The sequence below is a fragment of the Myotis lucifugus genome, unplaced genomic scaffold (genome assembly GCF_000147115.1).
Source record: "Myotis lucifugus unplaced genomic scaffold, Myoluc2.0 scaffold_456, whole genome shotgun sequence".
NCBI classification, from domain to species: domain Eukaryota; kingdom Metazoa; phylum Chordata; class Mammalia; order Chiroptera; family Vespertilionidae; genus Myotis; species Myotis lucifugus.
Genome location: NW_005871504.1, coordinates 700,855 through 727,656, shown reverse-complemented (window position 1 = coordinate 727,656; position 26,802 = coordinate 700,855). Strand labels below are relative to the sequence as shown.

Sequence of the window (26,802 nt, the reverse complement as noted above, 5' to 3'; positions counted from 1 at the left end):
TAAATGAGCAGATGTCCCTGAGTGGCAGGTGGGCTTGGACCCAGTCTGAAGCTATGTTCCTCAGGAAGTGGGTCATGACTTCCCTATGCACCCCCAATCCTAGGTATCAGGAGACTCCACTTTGGAATAGTAAATTTAGCCGTTCAGTACCCCCCTAAGGGAGTCAATTTGGTTTATACAGCTCAGATATACAAAGGTTGTTACTACTTTTCATGAGTTCACTCATTTTTCTCATTCCATTATATAAATCACCATAATTTGTTCAAAGTTAAAAAAATTTTCTATCTTTTGTGGCTCATGTGTCAAAGATATTAAAAAATGGAGGCTTTCCCCTCATCTATTGTATTCTTCAACTTTGCATAAGAGATGAAAATAGATCTCTGTCATCCTCCACTTGCTTACTTTAGGAAGATGGAGGAGCCACTTCCAAAAATAATCTAGTAATTCAAATGTGGCAAACACATAAAACAAGTTAGGGTAGGGGTGTGTAGGGGTGTGTATGTGTGAATGAATAGTCACCCTCATGAGTTAACACATAAATTTTAAATGAATTGAAAGCAGATAGGACAAGTGGTTTTACATTATGAAAGCTTGCAGGTTTACAAAACATGTAGCAATGAAAAGCTACCTGCGTACGAATGTACTTTGGCTCACATGGTCAAATACACCAAGAGTCTTTTCCTAGGGAAAATAGAAATGTTTTCTTTGTGGTCATTGCTTTGATGACAGACAACTGTTTGCCTTCTATGGGAAAATACAACGTTTACCATTGGGAATGAAGAAATGTCTATGGAGAAAATAAATGCATTCTTAGCATGTCATAGGAAAACCACTGGGTGTTCCAAGGGATAGTCAGGCCATGCACATTGATAAGAATGACATTTTCACAGAAACTTTTGATATAAATATTATTCTAGTTGGAGAGTCAGGTTTCTAGACTCTATAAACAGTAAAAGATATAGGTCTCTAGAGCAGGTCAATTAAGGCACACTGTTCTTCTAATGACAAGAGGGAATCAATTTGTGACCTGGTTCAACCACATACTAGGTAAGTCACCCTGGGCAAGTCACTCTTTTCTTAGCCTCTTGTTCCTGACCTCTAAGATGAGATGATTCAGCTCTGAGGTCTATTCCAACTCTAAACATTTAAAAATATGATCTAAGCAATAATTGTAAGTGTCTCTATATGTCTTGGTACTGTCTCAATATATTTCATTGTCCACGAATAATCTATCTTTACCTCTCTCACCAGAGTGTTGTGAATACCCTAGCTTAATAGACAAAGGTGCCACATACATGGTGTTATTAAAAGAGAAGGACAGGACTCTGATATCTGAAAAGTTCCAGATAAGAAGCTCTCTACCACCTGACAGGCACGAGGCGTGAAAGCATTGCCGTGAGTACAGTAAGAACCTCTCAGCACACTTGGATGCTAACTGGTGGAGGGCATGTGAGCGCTGAGATCGAATATCACACAACCCCAGGATGGCAGCAAAGATGCTGGGACTGGGCTTTGTGATGGGAACAGAATACGCCCAGCTTTCTGGGAGCCAGTTTCCTGCCCCTCTCCGATCACCACAGAAAAGACTGCTCTTTAGAGTAGTTATACTATGCCTGTTTGAGATATTACTACTAAAAGAGTTCATAACAAATTTGAAGCCAGATGTTTGACAAGTATTCGTGACTGTGCAATGTCATGGCAGGATGGACTGTGTTTGAAGGGTAATCTGTAAGTCAGCCATTAGGAATCTGGAAGAAAATTCGCTCTTGGAACTGTTTGAAAGGGGAGTTATTTTCTCCACCTACACCACAAAATGTATAAAATCTAATAACGTACCTGAAATAGATGATGTGATCTAAGGGACTATTTCCATGGGAAACTGTACCTTGAAAAACAAACTGGGAGCTAGTTTCACATGTTCTCTAACTGTAAATTTTCTTGATAGTGACCACCAGGCAACCATTGTGTCAGGGTCTTGACCAATGGGGTGGAGTGAGTCCATACAGTCAACAGTGTATTAACCCTATGTCTAGAAAATAAGAACTTACCCACATAACTGAGGGAGAAGGTTGCTTCTGTCTCTTTCACTCGCATTACAAAGGACAGGTGTGCCAATGTGCAGAAGTCAGTGCATCTCTACTTGTAACAGTGCTATTTGCACACTTGTAAGCAATTTGAGCATGTGTGTTCCTAAACTAAGAACTGCTTTATAATCCCCTAATTCTTCTTCCTCTCCCCAGGTTCTCTTTCTCTCCTTCCATTATATACATCAATGACAAATTACCTTCCTAAGAAACCACTTTGTAAGTATGCTCCGTATTCTCATCATACTCTGAAAAACCTTTTATCATAGGATTGATTTTATTGCAATTTTTCATTGAAATGCTTTGTTCAATGAAAGGGTAAATTACTTGAGGATAGCTATTGTAGGAACTTAATAAATACTTTATTAATTTATTAAGACTACATGATACTTTATTAATAACTTAGTATAATTATCTCTCTACAAAAATCTTTTTTTGGCACACTATATAAAAATAGTTTAAACTTTTAGCTACAATTTATTGAGCCCCTTAACATATGTATATACATACATATAGATGTATAAATCATACACACACACACATGTGTTTCCTGGAATTTAAACACATATGCACACATATTCCATATTCCCTAATTCTCACAGCAACACACATTACGCATGAGAAACATTCATAGGAATATAAAACCATGTGAGCCTACACCATACACTGTGTTCAATTCAAAATACAATCTGTCTGGGTATAAATCCCATGTCCTATCTAACACTGTCCCTCCCCCTCGACCACACTGGTGAGTCTGGCACTGAAAGCTCATTACAATTCTTGGCCTTTATTGTCCAAATTCATTTCACCCAACTTCCCACCATAAACAATTTGCTCCGTCATCACAAGCCTACGTAGCAGGGTGTCTTGTTACAATGCAGACACACATTCGGTAGGTATAGGACAGTGCCCTGAATTCTGCATTCCCAGCAAGCTCTCAGGAGATACCAATGCTTTTGGTCTGTAGTTCATACTTTGAAGAGGAAAGTAACACAGATTTCTTTTCCTACTTACCTTTGACCCTTCCCTTGACAAAATGCTCCTCACTCCTTTTCTTCCTAGTTCCACGAATAGTACCACTTTTTCTTCAATACCTTCCCCAGTTCTTCATCACTCTCTGACCTTTACTAATGCCCAGCAGGATTCCATTAGTATTTAGGACTAGCTCCTTGTTTTGCTTCATCTTATTTTTTATGTTGATCTATTTTGGCCTACTACACACCCTGGAAGAACATGTTTCTTATAACTGCTACATCCCTTCCACACTTAGCATAGTGCTTTTCTGTGGTAATATGTGGATCACTGTCAGTCCGTCCTTCCAGTTCAGAGCCTCTCTCCAATCCAAGGAAGGGGGAAGGGGCCAGATCTAGATGGACGTGCTGTCAGCAGGGGTGTCCTAATGTGTGTCTCCACAACACATGAGTGAGTTGGAATTCAGAGTTTGTTCTCAGGCGTTTGGAATTGGACTGGCAAGAAAAAATGTTGTCTCTTCTTTGGAGGGGGGCCTCTATGTGAATAAAAGTATTATCTGAACCATATTTTATATATGCGAATAAGAGAAGCAAGAAACAGGAGGAAAAATGAAGCTAGCCCAGAGAAACACAAAGGTGAGAGTTCCAGAGATGATGACCAGAAATCTCAACAATCTTCTAGGTCCTGATAACAGTTCTTAAAGCACCCTTGTACTGTTGGCCTTATTAAAAATGAATTTACAATAAGTAATTTATAATTAAAATGAACTCCCCTTTGTTCTCCCTAATGAAAATTATGGACTGTAGTTATTTACAACCAATTTAATATAAATAGGATTTATGTATATAATGTTAATAATGACAATGCTAACTGTGATGCCTGTCAAATGAATCTCACATACTGGCTTATCAGCCATCTCAGTAAATGGTGAAATCAAGATTGGAGGGTCATGTTCTGTAATACATTATCCTAAACCAATGATGGTTCTCCAACTGAAGTCCTCAGATTACCTACACCAAAGTCACCTGAAGTACTCTTTCAAAATGGATATTCCCAGTGAGACATTAGTTCCAAACTGTATATCTAATAAGGAGTTACTAACCAAAATATCTAACGAACTCATACAACTCAATAGCAAATAACCAAACAATTTGATTTAAAAATGGGCAAAGGAACTGAATAGACATTTTTCCAAAGAAGGCACACAAATGGCCAACAGGCCCAAGGAAAGAGGCTCAACATCACTAATATCTGGGAAAGGCAAATCAAAAGCCCAATGAGATAGCACACCAGTTAGACAGGCTGCCATCAAAAAGACAAGAAATAAGAAATGGCAAGGATGTGAAGAACAGGAAACCCTTGAGCACTGTTGGTGGGAATATAAATTGGTGCTGTCCTTATGAAAAATAGTATAGATGTTTCTCTAAAAATTAAAATGGAGCTACTGTATGACTTAGTAATCCACTTCTGGGTATACAACCAAAGAAAACAACATCACTATCTTGAAAAGATATTGTACCTCCATGCCTACTACAGCATTATTTATAATAGCTTAGCCATGGAAACAACCTAATGTGTATTGCTGGATGAATGGATCAAACAGTATGGTATATATACAATGAAATTATTCAGTCATAAAAAGTAGGAAATTCTGCCACTTACACACACATGAATGGACTATGTGGACATTATGCTAAATATAATAATCCAGACAAAGGAAGATAAATATTGTATGACCTCACATACATGTGCAATGTAGAAAAACACAAAAAACTGAACTCACAGAAACAGAAAACAGAAGGGTGGTTGCCAGAAGCAGGGGGTTAGAGGTGTGGGACATGGGTAAAGGTGGTTAAAACATATGAAATTCCTTTTACAAGATAAATAAGTCCTGAGATGTAATGGACACTATGATGAAAAGCATTAACAATACTATATTGTATATGTGAAAATTGCTGAGAGAGATTTTAAGAGTTCTCATCACAAGAAAAAAAATGGTAATGATGTAAATTGATATAGTAAACTTACTGTACTAATCATTTTGCAATATATACATACGGCCAATCATTATGTTGTATTTCCTAAACGAATACAATTTTATATGTCAATTATGTTTCAATAAAACTGGGGGAAAATAAATAAAATGGATGTTCCTGGCTACCACAGCTGACCTACTGAATGAGCATTTCCAGCACTGGGAACAGAAATCAGTTTTAATTAGGTTTCCAGATGTCCATGGGCATTAGCAAAGACTTTGTTTAGCAAGACTTACACATAGTATTCTGAATAAGTCTGAAAATTCACCACCTAAAGCATTGACTTTGACAGGGACACCAACTTTAAGGAGGACTTTATTCCCTGCATTCAATATGCCATCCTCAAATTCTGGCTGCTTAAATTCCAGTAGAATTTTGCAGTCTCATATCACAAAATGAAAACCCAACGTATTCGTAAAGACCTTCAAGATGAAGTTATACTAATGTCTCAGGTCCCTTCTTCCAGCTGTTGTTGTATCCAAAGTCTGAGCCCAGTTTTCTTGACAGGAAAGCAATTCTCTCACATGATCTAATAATGCTGTTCTACCATTTCAACCCACTTCCTCCTATTCTGACCTGGGATCAGTGCTAACAGCTTTCGTACCTTTAATCTGTTTTAGTCTTAGGATAACAAATCTATCTTCATGCATCTTGAGAGGTCAGAGTAAACATTAATCTATAGTGATTCTGACAAAATAATGAGATGTTTGAAAGTAATGTGACTTGTCTTTCCTTCAGTTTCTTCATTGAAAATCAGTAAAGAAATGTATTCATACTTATTTGGGTAATAATATGTAACTTTTTTTCAAAGTGTTGCTCTGTGACCTAAAATATTATGCAGAAGCCTTTATCCTATTATCCCAGATGAACACAACACTTAAGTATCTCCTTCATGGCTGTTAAAGCACAGTAGACTCAATTCATGCCCAGGGAGCTTTAATCACAGATCATGGTCATGACAAAGGGTAGAGTCAGTGTAAGCTATCATGGCAATGGCTACTGGGGGAGTTTTTAACGGGAGCATTGCCAGCATGCGGTTCGCATAACTACTTTCAAGGAGCACTTCTGATCTAACGGCTAAATGAGTATCATTACAGGATATTTACATGTAGCATTTCTGGAGAATTTCAATGTAAAGACCAGCGATTGTAGTCAGTGCACACAACTGAAATTGCTTGAGTGATGCAAATATTGTCAATAGTTTTTTTTGTTTTTAAAAAAATATATTTTATTGATTTTTTGCAGAGAGGAAGGGAGAGGGATAGAGAGTTAGAAACATCAATGGGAGAGAAAGATTGATCAGCTGCCTCCTGCACACCTCCCACTGGGGATGTGCCCGCAACCAAGGTACATGCCCTTGACCGGAATCGAACCTGGGACCTTTCAGTCCGCAGGCCGACGCTCTAGCCACTGAGCCAAACCGGTTAGGGCAATAGTTTTAAAGTGATATTGATAGCGAATTAGTGGCTTATTAACGGGGTAAGCTATTAAATTTTAATTTTTATGGCTCATTATGATATTCATAATTGCGAATAAAGTATTACAGGGGAACCATGAAGAAAATCACATAGCAAAGCAATGAGAAGAATCCTGATAATGATAAAGAGCAGGTTGCAAAGGAGAAAGACTTCTGGTTGGTGAAAACTAATGCTTCACTAAGTTTATATGCTGCCCCACGTGGCATTCCTCATATGTCTTCATTTTTTTTTTTGCTTTAAACTCAATTTGCAGCCTTAATCAAAATCTACAGAAACTGCTTTAAAGAATACTGCATTAAGTTTAAAAGAGCCATTATGGCCGAGAGGAAGAACAAGGGAAAAATAAGGGGACCACTTGGTAAAATAAGACATTTCATAATCCAAGGTGAGTTTCATAAAATTGAAAATGTTCTCCTGAATACTTGGAACAGAATTTAAAAAAATGATTTAAACAATGAGCACAAACAAACAAAAACTACTCCAAAACAAATAAACATTAAAAAACTCAAACAAAACGAACAAACAAAAAATCGGACAAAATTCCTTTTGTGTTCTATCAAATATTTGACAAAGATGTTGGAGGAGTCTAATTGAATAAAAGGCTATCCAGCTCTCCAGTGTGGAAGTGCAAGGGGCTAGCTACAGTTATGTTTTAATTAGCCAGTACAGTAATTTAAAATAATCAAAAGTGAAAGAGTTGAAGACTTTAGAAAGTTCATGCAAATATCCAGATTGCCACAGGCCTCACTACTCCTCATTCTCTTACACGGAGCTTCTTCCTATGTTAATAACCCTCTTGCCACATGAGGCTGGGGCTCCCGTTAGAGTTTCTCACCACACGTGAGAGGGCAGATTGTTAGAGTTGGTAGGGAAGGACAGATCATCTTGTCCAACATCCTCACTTAAGGTTAATGCAACAGAAACCAGGAGAGGTAACAGAGATGTGTTTCAAGATGCTAAGTCATCAGTAGAAACTCTCTGGTAGAATTTGGGCTGCTCAGGCACTCAACAACCTTTTGTTGCGTGGCACAACTGCAAGATTCTAGTTGTACATGGCAATCTTATGCTAAGTTAAATCGGGCCTAAAAGAATAATGTTTGGTTATCCATAACTCATGAATTGGCTTTAATATGGGTCCCTGTTCTTTGGGAATACAAGAAATACCCAGTTTTGCAACTTCTGCTTGACAAATGCCACAATATCCACACACACACACACACACACACAGACTTTTCATTTACTTTCACAAAGCACTTTTGCAAATTCTGAAATTTTAAGAGACCATTCAGTTCACCATTACTTCAAAACAGGTAATTTTCTGAGAACACGTGACTATCTTAATGTTAAAACAGTACTATTCTAGACGGAAGGATAAAATCATGCACAATCATGAGTCCATCGTTACAGCGTTTTCAGGCCATGCACAATTATGAGTCCTGAGAAAGCTCCTACTCCCTGTAGTCTCTCTTTCTCAGTGAGGATTATCACCAGGAATCAGTGTATTTGGCCCCCATTTGGTACACTGGGAAGCTTATTAATTCAGTACATTCCATGAATGTAAAACCAGAAAAGATAAATCAACTTCACCAAGTAACACTGAACACACGTAACATATTAAACGTCCTTTAAAAGTATAACCACTGTATGGATTGTACAGACACTTTCAGGTTGGCTACTTGTTACAAACTTTTAGGTCAGATTATGAGTCACAATGAAAAGAAAAGGCACTGATAAAGTTAATTCTCAAGAATATGGTTCCAAAGAAGAGATTACTGTCAAGTATCGACACACCGACTTACCTCATATTCCTGGGAAAACTTCAGGTTGTCATTTGCTTTCAACCTTTCAATATGATCTGCAAGTTCCAAGATAGGTATTGGAGGGTGACTAGCCATACCTAGAGAAAGGAAAGAAGAAACACATTTGAAAACCAATAAAAGTGATGCTAATAATTCCAAAATATAGAAAATGCTATAGTTAGAAATGGCCTGAAAAATGTGTGAGTAGTAAGGATGTTTTATGTGAGGAAGCAGGCAGATAGTTTGGTTACTCAAAGCAGGACATGCTCTGGAAGAATGAATTTTGTAGCCAAATGAAAAGCCACCCAGCACAGTCCCCATACTAACACTCCTGGTGTAAAAGAAAGCATTACTGTGCTATGAACCGATGCGGTTAGCTAGTGGAGAAAACTGGCAGTCAGGCTTGATGTCAACTTCTGCTTTGAGTAATGACTATTAGGTCATTTCAAACTCCTTCTCCTGCACTGTGTGAAATGGAAATTGTGTGGAATTAAATGGTGTAAAGTGAACTAAGAAAACGGACACTGAGAAGGCCTAAAAGGGAAAGAGGAGTAGCTTGATAGGAAACATAAAGTGACTTATGCATAATCAAGGAAAACTAACTTGACCAATGAAGGTTACCAGGGTAACCGGAATCATCTGAACCTGCAAAGGAAATGATGGTGTAAATAAAACAAAATAGAACGAGTTTGTAAAAAAAAAAAATGAAATGTATAGCCTGGTATACTTTTTAAAAGGGATTAATAAAAATGCAGCAACTTTTTACAGGATTCACTTATACATTGTGACTCGATGAAGATCGCTTTAATACTTCACAAATCTGTAGGTGACTGACATTCACGTGCAAACATGGGCGCAAAGAATAGCATGCATCACAGCTCATAAATAATAATCACCGATGACAAAATCAGACACCAAACTAAGGTGCAAAAATGTTTCCACTAGCAGCAGATTGTAGAAGCTGGGGTTGTGACCTTCTCCTGGGCATTTACAAATGGCCCACACTAGGCGTTGTGGTATTTTACGACCTATGTTCCATTATTCGACCCCCAGTAAACCTACAATCTACCCCAGGTGTAAACATCTTTGTCCACTCATGCGAAATGAATCTAGTGAAAGAACAAGGAGGGGAAAAGGTGAAAAAAGAAAGAAAGTCCTGTCGGGGTGGGGGTGGTGGGGGTGGTGGCAGGCCCAGCATAGTTCAGTCTGCCAGCTGAAGAATATCAGTTCCACGGATTCAGTTCAAAATAATCCACTGCTAATTTTGACGATTCCTGTGTCTTTCCAATGTTTTCTGACCTTTTCATATGATTTGCATTGTATTTCTTTCGGATTCATTTTTTAAGAGTAACATGAGAAAGAACCTGCTAACTCATGTCTTATCGATACACATTCCAACTGGCTAGAAACACCTGAACTAGCATGCCCCCAGGGAAGCCTCGGAAGCAGACAGAGAGTGAGAGAGGGGCTCAAACTGGAAGTCATGTTGACAGTCGGCTGTCCCTGGGACTCCTTGGAGGGTGTTAGCCTGTGGAACGGTGACCATTAAGTCAACATGACATGTGATTACTTCATGGGCATTTTAGACATTATGCCATTATTGAAAGTCACCCAGTAAGTTCCTTTATCGCAAATGCCAAATTATCAATAGTTCCGGCAAGTTAAACAGAGAACTACTTTGATTCTTCTAGATCAGTGATGGCGAACCTATGACACGCGTGTCAGAGGTGACACGCGAACTCATTTTTTTGGTTGATTTTTCTTTGTTAAATGGCATTTACATATACAAAATAAATATCAAAAATATGTCTTTGTTTTACTATGGTTGCAAATATCAAAAAATTTCTATATGTGACACGGCACCAGAGTTAGGTTAGGGTTTTTCAAAATGCTGACACACCGAGCTCAAAAGGTTCGCCATCACTGTTCTAGATCATCATTGTAGTACAGTGTTCTAAATTTTGGTGTGGTAGCATGTTTGGCCACGAAGGACTGCTTCCAGTTAGTTAAAATCTTAATAGCAGACTCAATAAAAATGAGTCGGTTCAGAAGTAGAATTTGTTGCTGATATAATTATGCATTTGGACCAAAATGTTGGAGCCCATTTCTGGAACTTTCCCCTATAGATGATAGCATTGAACTAATTTACATTCTGCGGAAGGCAGGGGTGGGTGACAGCGGTCTGGTAATTAAAGTGATCTTATCCAGATGAGGCACCCCCAGTGGCAAGAATGGAGATGCAAAGGCACGAGACTGTAGGCTTGTCTGGAAATGGAAATGGAATAATGTGAACATCCATTACAGTGCTTTAACAGAGAAAATAACAGAGACAAAGATGTTTAGACCTTTTCGAGCGAATCGTGGGAGAGAGTTATTATCATATATGGACTGAGTGGTGGTTTGGCTAGAGAGGGAGGACACAGAGCCAATCAGGGAGGCGTAGGGGACTGAATTACTGCTCAAAGCTGCAAAAGTAAAGCCAGTTGGAGATGGGAAAAGTATTAGTATAACAGCAGTAGAAGACCATAATCATCAACCAAAGATGCGATCAACATATTCACTTCTGGCATGCACTGGCATAGTGGTCTGCGCGTATTATTTTGGAAGCTAATTATAGAGAAATCCAAGCAACCCTGCACTGACTGCTTACATTGTAAACTAGGATATACATATCACATTCAAAGATACCACAGCATTCAAGAATCATTAGTCATAAGACTTGTCAGTATGTATCCTTTCAGCTGAAGTTATAGAACAAATAAAGATGGCAGAATGGGTGTTTCACAGAAAAAGGAGAACTTGTGGGAATCTGATGACATAGAAGAAGGAACCCTAGACTAGAATACTGGACATGAATTCCACTTCTGGTTCTGCCATCTACTAACAGGGACAATCGATTGTGATTAAGCACCTTAATTTGCTTGTGTGTAAAATAAAAGTGCAGAGTTAGATAAATCCTAGAGTCACTTCCTTCTTTGTGACCCCTTTTTACCATATGTAGAAGGGATCTGTGAACATATGGAAGAACAGAGAAGGAACTATTAGATGTAGTTCATTTATAAGGGTTCTAAAAGTTATAGCTCCTTTTCTTTGAAGGGAGGTGAACATTTACTTTCTGCAAGACCCAAAACTATTATGCAGTTTAATATTCTACTTTTTGAGTTAAGTTTAACACCATTTTCTTTAGCTAACCAAAATGCATATCATGTATTAGCATAAAAATTATGCTAAAGAATAAATCCGGATGAAAGTCCTCTAATAGGAAACTCTTTAGCCCATATCAGAAAATAATCACCAAAGATTTATTTTTTACAACATAGTGTTATATTATTCCCCCCAGACTTCTCCATTGTCCACCACTGATAGGGACTTATATGATATAATCAAGCATTTTAGATTCTGAATGAAAACCAGACACACTCAGAAAGCTATGACACATTGACGTCACTGTGGTGCCTTGTCAACCTTTTGTCTGGTAATCCGGCCATTGTTCATAGGCTACAAACCAAAGTTTTTATTAGACTAGTGTTTTCACATTAGCATCATTTGAGGTGTTCTAAAATTCCTTCTTTCCAGAGCAATTAAATCAGAACCTCTAAGTGTGGAAGCCACTATGAGAATTCTACACAGGAACCTATCACTCCGTTTATTTAATTCTCACTCAAAAATCATGTTGGCGTTTATGAGAATGAGATCAGCTTTCTTCTGGTGCTACACTCGACTCTACTTTAGTACTTTAGCGATTATTAGCACTGAAGACTTTGAAGAAGAGCTCACAATGGATGAGGACCTGCAGGGTCATGACTTCATCAGTTTGAAGCTACAAATGCACAACATGAATACATTTTAAAGGTGCTTGTTGAATCTGACCGGAGTGTTCATTGTGCAGCTTTGGTATCCATGGTATATACTGTTCATATGAAAAACGACGGATACAGACACTGGAATCTGCCTGAGGTTGGAGGACAGACACGGCACCTGCTTCTAACAGGGCGCATATTTGTCAGAGTAATGTGGTGGTGGCTTCCTCGTGAGCAGTAAAACATTAAAATCACAGCATTTTAAGCTAAGAGGCACCTTAGAGCTTGCTTAGTCCAGCATTTGCATTACATGAAGTTAGGAGAACGCTGAAGTCCAGAGAAGTTAAATGACTTTTAAATAAAAAAGCCTTAAGTAGGCTTGGCATCTTTCTACTGTATGCGTTCTAGAATGGCAGTTAGGATCTCCTAAAGCAGGGGGCAAAGTTTCCAGTGGGCGAAGGGGCCAGCCAGGGTGGGAAGGTAAGTCACGGAACGTGTCCAGGTCTGGCATAAACACCTTCGCAAAGAAAAGCGCTTCTCCCCATTTCCTTCCAACTAGCAGCCTCTAGGGCTTTCTTTTCTTTCCCTCCTTTCAATGGAGGCTAGAGAAAGAAGAAACGTTTCTCTATTATATAAAAGCAACAATAAGCATGAGGTGAAAGGGCAACCAACATTCAGTCTCGATGTCAGCGTCATCTCCAGGGGTGACGGGGGCTGAGGAGAACTTTCAGGAGGGTGAAACAATTCAGCGCTAGCAGGTATTTCCCAAGAGCACTGCAGTGCCAACTGAACACCTAGATTGTTATGTTCCGTTTCCTTTAGTCAGAATTTTGTTGAAACCCTGTGGGGCAAAGACAAGACCTTTGCCAGCCACATCTGGCTAACTAGATTGTGAATTCTGTTTTGAAAAGAGCAAAATGTTCTTGTGTGTGTGTGTGTGTGTGTGTGTGTGTGTGTGTGAGAGAGAGAGAGAGAGAGAGAGAGAGAGAGAGAGAGAGAGAGAGAGAGAGAGAGAGAATTAAAATCAAAGAAGGTTAAGAATGACATACCGCATGCTTATATCCACAAGGCATTGGGCTGGAGAACGAGCATGGGGTGAGGAATAGGATGGTGATACTTTCCATGAGTCAGCCACTGACCAGTGGGTTCATCTACTTTCCCGCCTCTCCCCCATTAATTTTACTAATTAGAAAAATGAAGCTCAGGGGGATAAAAGGACTTGACCAAGGTCATAATTCTCAGTAAAACTATGGCTACATGGGGCTTTGATACCAGTCCTGTTACTTCTCATTATGCCATGCTATCTCGTAAATCGTCCAACACTGGAAGAGTGGTCACACACACACAAATATGGGCTGTGAGACTGGGCTATCTATAGAGCAATGCGGAGATCAAAACTATCCTGAGTTCCATCAAGTGTGCCAATCATGTAATAGCTGCGTTACAGAAGGTATGTCTCTTTTGGTGGTAGGGAAGAGGGAAAAGTTGCTTACACACCTGTATTTTCCAGTTACTTCTCATCAAATTATTATAAGCTTCCACAAAACCATGAACTAAAGCTACACAGTCAACATGTTAAAAACTCTAGTGTTATTTGTCAGTATTTTTGAAATCCCTAATTAACAATGTTTTTGCTTTGAAAATGCTGTTAGATTTTATTAAGTAAGCTAATCAACAGTATGCTTCAAATGACTTTATAAACAAATGTTTATCAAACACTTGCTTTATATTCGCAGTAGAAGTCTATAGGCACTTTATCACAACTGTTTTGCTAAATAGAGTTGTTGAGGTCACTAATAGTGGTGGAACATCTTTTAGGTGATTTTTTTCTGTTATTAATAAGTGTAAGGGCTTTAGGAACCCTCTCTTTATGGTTTCCTTCCCAACAAATTGTGATAAAGGCTGAACAGTTTGTAGTCATGGAACAGGGAGAAACTAATTTGTTCATCAAATTTGTTACTGCAGTCCTGTCAAAAGTGCACTTAATTGAATTAACATAGAGAAAAACGAAGTTTGTAAAATATTTGTCAGACTTTTTACATAATGTATGCACTATTTAAAATAATCTGAATGAAAAAAAATCTATGTTTACTATCTGTCTCACAAATGAATGATGAATGAAATACAAAAGAGAACATTGATTTGTAAGGTATAATTGCTTCTTGGTAAAAATGTAATGCCAATTTGACTTAATCCATAACTAGGATCATCATTAAGGGAAAGCTACATCAAGAGTGATTTTTCAAGTAACTACTGGATGGCATCATTAAAACTCATTTTTAAAAAAATATATTTTTATTGATTTCAGAGAGGAAGGGAGAGGGAGAGAGATAGAAACATCAATGATGAGAGAGAATCATTGACTGGCTGCCTTCTGTATGCCCCCTACTGGGGATCGAGCCCAAAACCCCAGCATGTGCCCTTGACCGGAATTGAACCCGGGACCCTTCAGTCCACAAGCTGATGCTCTATTCACTAAGGCAAACTGGCTAGGGCTAAAACTCATTTTTAATGTATCATTTCCAAAAGTGCAGAATTTGAATAAACCATGTTTCTTTATATCAGAAATTTACCATTTAAATTCTATGAACCAAGTTTCAAAATCTATATAATAAAAGCCTAAGTGACCTTTATGGCAGAACGACCAGAACAACTGGTCACTATGATGTGCACTGAACACGAGGGGCAGATGCTCAATGCAGGAGCTTCCCCCTGGTGGTCAGTGTACTCCCACAGGGGGAGCACTGCTCAGCCAGAAGCCAGGCTCATGGCTGGGGAGCGCGGCAGCGGTGGCGGGAGCCTCTCCTACTTCTGCAGCAGCGCTAGCAGTAAGGAGCCTGCCTCTAAGGAGCAGTGAGCCAAGCGAGTGATAAGGAGCCTTTAAGGAGCAGGGAGCTGAGCAATAAGGAGCAGTAAGGAGCAAGGGATCCCAGACTACGAGAGGGATGTTCGCCTACCATCTTAGGCAGACATCCCCTGAGGGGTCCCGGACTGCGAGAGGGCGTAGGCCAGGCTGATGGATCCCCCACCTCCCAGCCAGTGCACAAATTTCATGCACCAGGCCTCTAGAGTAATATATAAAGAGCACATAAGGTATTCTTAATCTATATTATATACCTAAGTTTTTTTACAGTACAAAACCAAAGATGAAGATAAGACAGTATATGAAAAAATGGACCTTGTTAGCATTGATCCAATTAAAAGTAATGATGGATCAAGAAAGCACAAGAGCTTTTGAAACCCATCCAATTGCTCTACAGACATTTCTGCTGCTGATATTGCTTTTTCTATGCTAACTTCTTATGAGTTTCTTTTTGTTTTTCACAGCCCATCAATCACCTACCATCCATGTATGCTTTAGGGCAAAACATATTGAGGTCACTTTACAAAATAAAAATGAGGTCTGTATGTTGTAATATCTGATCATCATTTTTTAAATCTCTTTTCCTAAAAGATGCAAGTATAAACACAAGAGTTTGGTTTTTGTTTGAAATTTTTTCTGGGGGGTGGTGTGTGAGTATGGGGAGCAGAGACAGAAAGAAAGAATTTTTCAGTGAAGAAAATTTCTGGTGGAAACTGACAAATCAGCCGAAGGTGTGGTGCATGGTATGTGGTATCCAGTGTGTGTGTTTGGGCGATGGATTTTTCCAGCATAGAGAGAGGTGGTGACTGGAGAATTATATGATGCTATTAGTTACATGTTCCCTTACACTCTTTTTGTATTAGAAACAAAGCTTATTTCTCTGAGATGAACTTTTAAATTTGCTTCACTGGAAAAAAGTAAAAATATGAACACATATTAGCAATTTCTTTGATTTTCTTATATATCACCATCTCTTGACACTATTATATTTATTATAGTCATTTTGTCCAATTCTAGAGGCCATGGTTCAGAGGGACTACACTGTAAGTAAAAGCTTTCTACAACATTTCAAAAAATCCGTAATTGGCAGTCTGTATCAAATGGTAAATGTGAATACCCTACAACCCTGCAATCATGCTTCTAGGTGTCTCACATTCAGAAACAGCAAAGAAGATGTGAGAAGAGAGGCTCAGTACTGCTCATTACAGTATTGTTTGCAAGAACAAAACCTGGGAAAAATAACGGCCTCTGTTCATAAGAAAGGAGTCCACACTTTTGCAACATCTGTAGAGCAGAGTGCTATCAGTTGTTAAAAGGGAGATGAGACTTAATCCACTCTCTTGTAACAAAGTCTACTTTTATATAATTAACCGTTAAAACAGGAAATTGTATGGAAATGCGCCTATCTATATCTCTATACACCTGCCATATAGTTTATCACTTAAAAACCTGTATATACATAGAAAAAGCCTGGAAGGGTATGCATGGAGCTACATATGGTAGACCTTTCTTGAGGGTAAAATTGGAGTAGTTATAGGAAATCTGTTACTTTTTATTTTAAATATGTCAAATAACAAAATAAAAAGTAGTGGAATAAAAGACAATTTTTAAAAGTGTGTTTTTTACTTTTCCAACCAAAAAAAATTAAACATACAACAAATTTGAGTTGTATGAACACCTGTATAGCTACAACCTAAGTACAATTGCTAACAAGCTTATTTTTTTATTTCACGAAATTCCCCTCCAAAATATGTGTTGCTTTTGTAATTAAGAACAAAAAATATGCATGAAAGGGAGCAATCATATAATGACTCAGAATTTTTAAAAAATATATTTTTATTGATTTCAGAGAGGAAGGGAGAAGGAGAGATAGAAACATCAATGATGAGAGAGAATCATTGATCAGCTGCCTCCTGCATGCCCCACACTGGGGATTGAGCCCGCAACCCAGGCATGTGCTCTTGACCAGAACTGAACCTGAGGCCTTTCAGTCCGCAGGCCAATGCTCTATCTACTAAACCAAGCTGGCTAGAGCGGGATTTTTTTTTAAGATAAAAATAAAGTAATTCCTCCCATAGTTTACTTTTGTTTAATGTGTAACTTATTTATCAACCATCCTAACACACACCCAGTTACTGCTGCCCACAAAGATGTATGCGGCTTAAGAGAGGTTTCTTTTAAAAGTAAATATTTTCTTTCCTTCCTCCACTTGTAAAACGTGATCAGCTGTCAATTCTAGGTCTTCTCCCACAGTTCCTCTCTCCCTTTCTCATTTTGCCCAGTTTATTCCATTAACCATTTGGAGTGATTAGTCTAACCTTAGCTAAATGATACCTTTGTATATTTAGGTCTGTGCTTTGCTTTTGTAGGTCACAGGTGACAAAGCAATGCTCCTTTAATTATATGTTAAACACTGGTTCTGAGTGACCCCCTTCACCAACAACTGATGATTTATGACTGCAAACCATAATGATTTAAGAGATCAGGTAGTTCCCCTTCTAAATACAACTTGGCTGATATACTGGCATCTGAACCTGATGGACAGAAAACATATTCACGGCAAATATCTACAAACAGAGGTACCTGTTCTCAACTGGGAAGGTGTGTGACTTGCTCCCCCTGTTCAGATGCTTGAATGCAGCGCTCCACGAACAGTGACTTGACTGCCACCCCAAATTGGGAAAGTGTGCCAAAGCAATGTTCTCTCCACATCTCGCAACCTCCCAAAGACGGTTACACTGAAAGCAACAGGTGCTCTCCCTCCACTTGGTGCCTGAGCTGAGAGACAGTGCATAGAATTCTGCCCTTTTCCTTCTTCCAACCCAGAGACAGGTGTGCGTGTGGCACCGCAGTGAAGGGCAAGAGGCTTTGAAGCGACTGAATTGTTATAGTGCCACACTGATGTGAAAACTGGAAGGTGTGTTTCAAAACCGTTTGAATAGATGGCAGAATTGAGGGGGAAAAGTCTGCCTCCTTACATTCAGACTCTCTGACGAGAATAAGTAACTTAAAAAGTAAACAGAATTTTCATTCAGAAGATGGCTTAACAGGAAAAGTAGAATGCATAGAATCCATGAACGAAGCAAAGTCTTCCTTTACCTTCTGAAAGAACCACTGAATTTTAAACGGTATTATTTGGTATTTTATCATCCACGACAGACTCATCAGAAGCAGAAATCAATCTGCTTTCATGAACATGTTCTGTGGTTGGGGCTGGTTATAAAAATCACCGGCTTCTGATTTCATTGAAAGTCATTTGTTTAAAGTGAATGCATGGATCATTAATTCCCTCCTCCTGCGTGCCATTAATAAACACTGCCAAACTTTATAATGTTTAGGTATAACAAATTATAAATTCAAAGGTCTGATGAACATAAAAGCACCTTTCAGAGAGTGAAAGGTACAATTTTGGTTTAAAATACAAAAATCAAGTAGTGTCATATCATCGGCTATGCAACACCTAGTAAAGGGTCATTTTTCGCCATCCAGGAAAGCCCACCATTATTCATGAATAAGAGGGGAGGAAAAAAAACAAAAAGTTTCCTAGGTTAACAATCACGCTTTCTGCTCTCATCCTATTGGCAAGTAATTCAGATAATTCATAGCCACTGGCTGAAGCAAATGGTCACATTCACATGCATTTCACATTAACAGCCACATCTATTTCCTTTGTAAAATGGTCCAATTTTCAGGACAGCAGGCCACATTATAGATCTTTGGAGGCAAATAGACTTGTTCAACAAATCAACTAAAGTAGATTGCTTACCTGAGCTAAAGGGCACAACTGAATGCTTCCTGCACAAACAGATGTGCTAGGACAGTGGTTCTCAACCTTCTGGCCCTTTAAATACAGTTCCTCATGTTGTGACCCAACCATAAAATTATTTTTGTTGCTACTTCATAACTGTAATGTTCCTACTGTTATGAATCGTAATGTAAATATCTGATATGCAGGATGGTCTTAGGCGACCCCTGTGAAAGGGTCGTTCGACCGCCCAAGGGGTCGCGACCCACAGGTTGAGAACCGCTGTGCTAGGATCTCAGGACAATTTCTGTTGTTCTATCCTCTTCCTCTACTATTTCCTCTCTCCTTTATTCATCCCCCCAACTTCATTCTATTATCCATTTAAGGTAGTCAGTCTAAACTTGGTTAAATGGTATCTTCTATATACTTAGGTTCCCACTGGAAGTTTGTAAAGCCATTGGTGATATAATGAATGTCACGGCACTTGTGGCCTTCATTTCTCTTCCCAGTAACTTATATGCATTTTAACAGGTTCCCTCTCTATGTGGATCTAACATGTCCATATACATTGGGAAAAGTTTGATTTTTAATAGAATGCTTGGGTTTGGCCATTATTTGCAAAATTACCCATAAAAGTGAGAAGTATTTGCAGATGGAGGTCTCCTGGTTGAAGGCCGTTCTATTCTTTCTTGTAATCACCTGTCCCCTGCTAGTAATCCTTTCTACACAGTTCCCATTCGTGCTTCTCATTCATGCTCAGAAACATTCTCTGTTGGTGCTGGAGGTGGAGGGAAGAGCACTCCCACTGGCTTTCTTCTCGGGGCTGCCTTTCGCTTCCCACTGAACCCTACAGTGTGCATCTGTCTCTGCTGGAAGACCAAGGTGGTTCCAATACAGATAACACTTAACACACAAGCCAGAGGAGGTGAAGGCAGTGCCAAGCCCGAGATACTGAGCAACCTAATTATTTCCCCCATTTCTATAATGTGCTGCTCTCATAACGGTGATGAGGCAACATAGTCAAGAAATCATAGACCAGCTTATTTCTGTGGCTTTCAGCTCCTCTTTCCACTGGGTTAGCCAGATTGAAAAGTACATGAATTAAGAAGGTGCCTGTAGCCTGAAAACGTCAGTGCGCTACTATTTCAAAAAGCGCTGAACAGAGAAGGTTTATTACTCAATTCATATCAAGTTGCCTTAATGGAGCACGAAGGGGGCCACTCAACAGAGATCAGCCACGGTGACACAGGGATCTTTGCTCAGTCATCAGCACATGCGCATAATCCACACTGATCAGTGTGTTTAGTGATATGCATACAGGAGGCTTTCGGCTACGTGAACATTTATTTCCCACCTTTTATGCTGATGACCGTTTCAGTGTATTTTGCTTTTGAAAACAGAATTTTTAAAACGTCAAACTTCATTTGCAATATAAGTTAAACAAAGCGCATTTATAATTTGTATAACCACTTTGTAAATGCCAGACATGTCTCTGAGCTGAATAGTTAACAGTGACTATGACATATCTACATGTTAAAGAGAAAACAAGCTAAATACAATAAACCATCTATTTTCAACTCTAAGCAATTCACTACAAATGCATAGCTGAATGAACCCGTGGTGTATCCTACTGGGAGGTAGGACATCCATTGGACACAGAGAAAACCTCCCAATAACTGGGGGTACCATGCTACCACATTTCAATCAAGCAGACTTCCTAAATCAGCTCTTTACTGTGTTCATGACCATTAGCTATTAAGATAGTGCCACTCAGTTTTATATTTTCATCTCTCTTTACCATTGATCACTGGCCCTTCATTTGCTATAAATAAGATTTATTTAAGACAGTAAAACAGAACTAGATTTCAATTAACTGTACAAAATGCCCCATAGCAAGAATAGTTTTCCTCTGTTGAAGCACTTGATGTTATTTATTTTCAAAAACAAGCATATTCTTATTCTCAGCCGCTCTATGTGTCTCCACAGTAGGAAACCTTCTTTGGTCAGTGAGAGTCCGATTTTGTTTCCTTCCCTCCCTCCAGCCTTCTCTTTCTCCGCCTGGCCATCCCTCCTTCCCTCTCTCTCTCCCTCCCTCCCCTTTTCTTTCAGAATAACGTAGATACAAATTAATATAAAAATACAGAATAAATACAGGCTGGAGCAAAATTAGATTTGCAGTTATGAGTGCGTGAAACACAGAGTTGATTCTTGTATCATTATTTATTACTGTATTATTCCATATGAACAACTCTAAACCTACTCTTGCCCCATCCTGTGTATTCTGAATGATGTAACATTAATCCACCACCTATTCATTCACTTTATAAGATGAGAACCTGAATTCTTTCCATATACATGTCATTGAAAATCATAACTGTGTTAATAAGCCTATAAAATGTAACTATTCTTAAAAGAGTATAAATTGTCCAAATTTGAAGAAATATATGTTTTTCCTCTTTTATACTCCACCTCAGATTTGCACAAAGGGCTTCATTTCCTTTCAAGATGTATGTTTTGGAAAAATCTCAATAATATAAAAATAAAAGAGAAGGACACACAAAATTGTTGAAAATAAAGTGACACATTCATCTCTCGAGGCAGTATCGACTGGGCTATACAATTTCAGCGTAGACTGTAACATGGGCAAGATGAGTCATGTCTCTTACCTGGTGTTTGAAAATTAAGGCGCCTCAGTTCTACTGGGTCTGTTGGATGGTGTGAAGGGACCTCCTTACTATTCGGTATGCTGCTCTTTCTAGAGTCAGACTCTGCCCTTTTCCTATAGGGAGAAAGTAAAAATTTAAGAAATTTTAGAAAAAAGTACAAAAAACTGAAACAGATTTAAAGAGCAGAGAGTCATGGCCCTCCCCAATTTTTAGTTTTAAAACTCAGATGGGCTAGCTTTGTGACCTGTTCAAGGTTGCTTTTCCTTACTTGACCTATAGTATTTCCTCGGGGCTAATTTTTGTTTAGGTGGATGATCTCAAAGTCCTCTTTCAGCTGGAGAATGAAACAATCCTGGGACTCTGACTTTAGGCTTGAAGGCAGTGTTAGTGAGAAACACTTGGATCCTTGCTCAGCGATTCTCCCTTATCCACTAGTTTTGTTTGTGAGGAACAGGATAGAGGACCCCTAGCAGCCAATACTAAGATGACTGTTACCCTGGAGTTAAGCTACTAGGCCTCTAAATCAGACACAATTTCTTCTAAGAATATGTAGAAGAAATTGGGTGGCTATAAAGTGAACCTGCAGTGGATTTTCCCATAAGGCAGAGAAATACAGTGAGTGCATTTCTAAGATTCCAAGTTAGCCTAACACCTGGAAGGAGACTGGGACACAGAGCAACATTCATGTTCTCTTTCAAATCCCCGCCCCCGGCCCACAAAAAAAATAAGTGTTGGCTGTTTATGGTGTTAAGCTAACTTAACTTATGATTGATATTAACTATGATTAAGATTTTTGTTAACAAAAGTCAATCACAGTAAGATTGGAGAAAAAGTAATTTCACCTAGAGGGTAGTTCCACTCTCCTAATGATCATTCAGGTATATGAACCATTCAGTTTCTATTTAAAAATAATACTTAACACATTCATTTTATCTTTGTTTTACCTACTAGTTTTATTAAGTACTCTGATTTAAAGTATGGTAATGTACTGTTAACAAATGTCTATATAAAAATGTCAGGTTTACCCCTTAAGATTTCTTTATTCATTTTTTCCCCCTCAAACCCAAATAATCAGGGTGGTACCTAACTATTTTCTTTCAGCTTGACTGAGATGAACAATTCACTTCAAAAGTCTTTTTCAGAGTGCTTTCCTTCAAATACTGATTCCAGCAATCCCCACACTAGAGTCATAATTTGAGCATCTCCCCCCCCCCCGATTCAGAGCGTAGGAATTCTAATTTAGGGAAGGGGTGCAGCAGAGTGTTTAGAAAACTCCCTCTGTCTTTTCACTATGACTGTGGTACAGCTCGTTTGTGTGTCTATGTCAATGGGCTCTCATTCAGTGTCACACAGATTGTTTCATGAAAAGAAAAGAGTCTTCCTTCCATCTCTGCTCATCTGTATAAAACAAAACAAACCAGGAATGAGGTGAAGATGGATGCAAAGAGAAAGTGCATTTGACCGGTTCAAGTGAGATGCCTTTGGCAAACTATGGTTGATTCATGACTTTTCTTGGGCAAGTCCTATCAAACACCTTGCTCTTTTAAAACTTTGGATTACCCTGTCTCATGATTTCCTATTTCTACCTAAAGGAGATAGACACAGTCTTAGGACAGATACTGCCAAACTACAACACCTAGCAGAGGAAAGCAGTGAACTGAGGTGTGCCACAGGTCCTGGGAGCGCTGGTTCTATGGAGCGTAAGATGGGAAGAAAAGCAGCGATGGAGGGCTGGCGGAAAACACAGGAGAAGGAAGAGAATGGGGCTCAGAAGAGCATGGGAAAGAAGGATAAGATGACCAGTTTCAGAGCAGAAAATGTCAGAGTGTTTATGCTGGGAATATTTGCCTCACAACACTGACAGACTCATTCTTCCACTGAAGACGCAGAATCTAAAGGGGTGAATAAAATGTCAGTGTGGCCTGTCAATAGACCGCATGTGTAACGCACAGATGGCTGGTCTTCACATGTCAGATCATCCCTGAGGCCCTTTTCAGGTTTTGGTCTTTTCACACACATCTGCAAAGATTCTTATTTCTTCGCTGATGTACCAGACCCATTGACTACCTTTTATACATTTTCAAAGTGGCTCCACTGTCATTGTGGCAGGATTATGGAAACCAAAAGTAGAAATAACTGGGCAAGAAAACGACTTCTGTCCTGCAGGTGACATGGAACACCTTCCTTTCTGCTTTTACACTGAGACCAGGGAAGTGACACTGAGACTAAGGGACAGAAAAGAATACCCTCTAAAGGAATTTAGTCAGTTTCTCTCGGGCCAGGAAAGCTGGAAATCACATATTGTTGCCCAGATGAGTCTCGGAAAACCCAAAGCACTGGAGTAAAAGTACAATTCACACGTGTAATAAATTGGAAGGGCTGTCCTGACATTTGATACCTCGCATCTCCCTCACTGTATCTGTTCAAATGAAATGACATCCAAGATCTCAGACTCCAAAAAACCCTCCTCAGCTAGGAAAACCAGCGGTTTAAATTTTGTTTTATTTAGTTTCATTTTGATGGTCACAACATGGATAGTTCTGGCTTCCCGCACTCTTATCACATTATTTTAAAACAGAAATGTGCTTAAATGGCTGTTGTCTAACAGAAAGAGTTTCCAAGAAAGGTTTGCAAGATGAGGAGTTTGGCCAGCATCAGTACCACTAGTAAAGAGCTTTAAAAAATAAATTTACTGTTGTAAAGTTTTAAATGGCATATTCCTGTTTAAAATGGGTCCAACATGAAAGTATTGTAACATTTTTTCCCTAAGTTTTCAGAGGTCACATTATTTTCATATTAAACTATTTAAAAAGCAAAGAATAGGGACTAGAATGAGATTATAAATTCTGCCTTACTATTTTTTTCTATTAAGATTAAAAAGCCCCAGTGTACGTTCATTTCTTGCAGTCAGAAGTTATCTACCGTGCACAGGAATTATGGGTGAAAACGGGAACAGAAGACAACCTTTCAGAGATGGCTGGAATCACTAACAGTATAAAAGCATGTGTTTGTTTGGGATGTGAATAATGCACAACAAAAATGCTACCCCTTGGTCGAAGGGGTTGTGGGGAAGATCAAATCTATTTATTTGGAACAAAGATACTCAGACATATGGGGTACAGGTTTTTGAAAAATTCTATTTATTTGAAATCTCTACTATAAATATTCAAAGGTATCAGTTCAAACATTTCACAATTCGGACACCAGTAGGAATAAAACCCCAACTCTGCCACTACTGGTGTGTCTCTCCTTGGGTAAGCCAACTACAAACCTCCTCAATTTCTTCACTTACGAAATAGAGGGGGGTTAGAAGATGATATCTAACTTTTGGCTCAAGTTTCATATTAATGGGATGAGAAGGCATCGATAAAGTTGTGTAATGTGGACAGTATTATAATGGGAAGGTAGACATCTAGGTATATTAAGCGGGTTCAAAGTGTTTTGCCTTTGGGTGGAAAAAAACACACAAATTTCCATGTGTTTTTTAGCTGAATCAATGGTGACCAGTGATCTATAAAAATAAATCAATAAAGAGGACCCTCACAGAGGTAGTAAGCTTCCTGTCAGGGAAAGTGTAATAAAGCTTGGTGATCAGTGTTGTGATTGTAGGGGGAATAATGCATTAGTGGTTCTCAAACGTTATCATGCATCAGAACCTCCTGGGAGGGCTTATTAAACTACAGGTCGCTGGACCAATGCCCAGTTTCTGATTCAGTAGGTCTGGGGGTGGGGCAAGACTTTGTATTTCAAGTTCCCTGCTAATGCTGCTGCTACTGATCCAAGGACCACTCCTGAGAATCACAGAAATATAACATTGGAAAGAAGGCAAGTTAGATGAGCACTTTTCTCAGTTTAAATTTAATCAGGTATATTTACTTATTGATATGGATATATAGATAGATATGAATTAGAAAGCTAAGAGGTTAGATTAAACCAATCAGTCAATAATCAAACAGTACAGATACTGTTATTATTGCTATGATTACTATTATTATTCAAGGCTGGAAGACGTGGAAAATAATTAGGAATTACATAAGGGTTTTCATTAAGACATTATAATAAATATTTGGAGCGTTGAACAAGCTAGTATTTCTGTATTGAGAGGTGATCAAAGATCAAACTTAAAAACTGACCTTCAAAACAAAACAAAACAAAAAACAAAACTACTTAAGGGACACCTCACATTTCTCTTGTGCAGACACACTAACACATAAAAATGTTCACTTCACCTTAACAACAAACAAAACTCAGAGAGTGGTTTTAATGCCTTCTAAATTTAGCTTTACATAAAGATAACATGTCTTATCTTCTTATGCAGACAATCTTTTTCTCCCAGAATCATTTTAATGTCAATTTACTTTATATATATGTAGGCTTTATCCATCTTCTATTTGCCAGGTATCATCTTTATAGCCAACCTCCACCCTCACCCCCTCAATACCTGCAAAGTCTACCCATATCTTGTGTTTTTTTTTTCTTACTGAGCATGAAAGGGGTTTATTCTCTATTCCTCACCTGTCAGGTTTACTGCTCCATTTTAATGCAGCAAAAAATAAAAAATAAAAAAGGAAAGGAAAAAGAAAGGCTAAATGTTAGTTGGCCAATGGTAATAAGAGTAACCATGACAACCAAGGTTTAACAATGCTCACAGGTGGGGACACATAAGTTACACACATTAGCAAATGACAGCATATCAAAGTATTTAAAGGCCTCTAATCATAAAGTAAATGGAGGACACGAGAGTACATCACTAAATAAAGCATTTAGTGTGTTAATGTTATATTCGCTTTTATCCATCCATTTACAAAATACTGCCATGATTAATTATATTCCCAGAAGTCTTTGATGGTAGAGATATAATTTGATTTTTCTATAACACACCATGAAAAACTATTAATGCACTTACTGGGAATACCACATTATTCCATATAAGAAACGTGTTCATTTAAAATAAAGAGTTCTCAGTTAAGAGGTAGGTTATTCCCTTAATGATCTAAAAATACTTGCAAGTTGCATTGGACTGCACAAAAATTTTCACAACTGCATGATACCTCATGAGGTAATGCAGTGGCAGAAATTTCTTCAAATACCTTTTGACAAGTCAGGTGATCATACATCTCTTTTCCAATAAAAGACTAAATACATTTAGTTTTGGAAAAAGTAATACTCATCATTATAAATCTACGGAGATGGCCCATCTGTGTAGCTGGGCTAATCCAGAAACGTATTTAATACCATCCATTGACATGACAGGTATTTTCAAAGAGGCGCTGCTGTCTGTGCACACACTGAGCTCATGCTCACAGACACGTTCACCTGTGATAATACGTAGACTATTTAAATAACTGTGTTCTTTCTG

General features: G+C 38.6%; 1 protein-coding gene across 1 annotated transcript in view; it reads right to left on the bottom strand.

The window, feature by feature from the left end:
• Positions 1–8,369: 8,369 nt before the first annotated feature.
• The window catches only part of LOC102438469 (receptor-type tyrosine-protein phosphatase delta), a gene marked incomplete at its 3' end in the record, with an annotated part of 280,712 nt that continues 262,279 nt past the window's right edge, over positions 8,370–26,802 (bottom strand). Inside the window, exons 20-21 of the mRNA XM_023744373.1 lie at positions 21,444–21,556; positions 8,370–8,467 (exon numbers count right to left, since the gene is read on the bottom strand). Of these exons, the coding sequence (XP_023600141.1) occupies positions 8,370–8,467; positions 21,444–21,556 (211 nt within the window). The remainder of the gene's footprint in view (positions 8,468–21,443; positions 21,557–26,802) is intronic.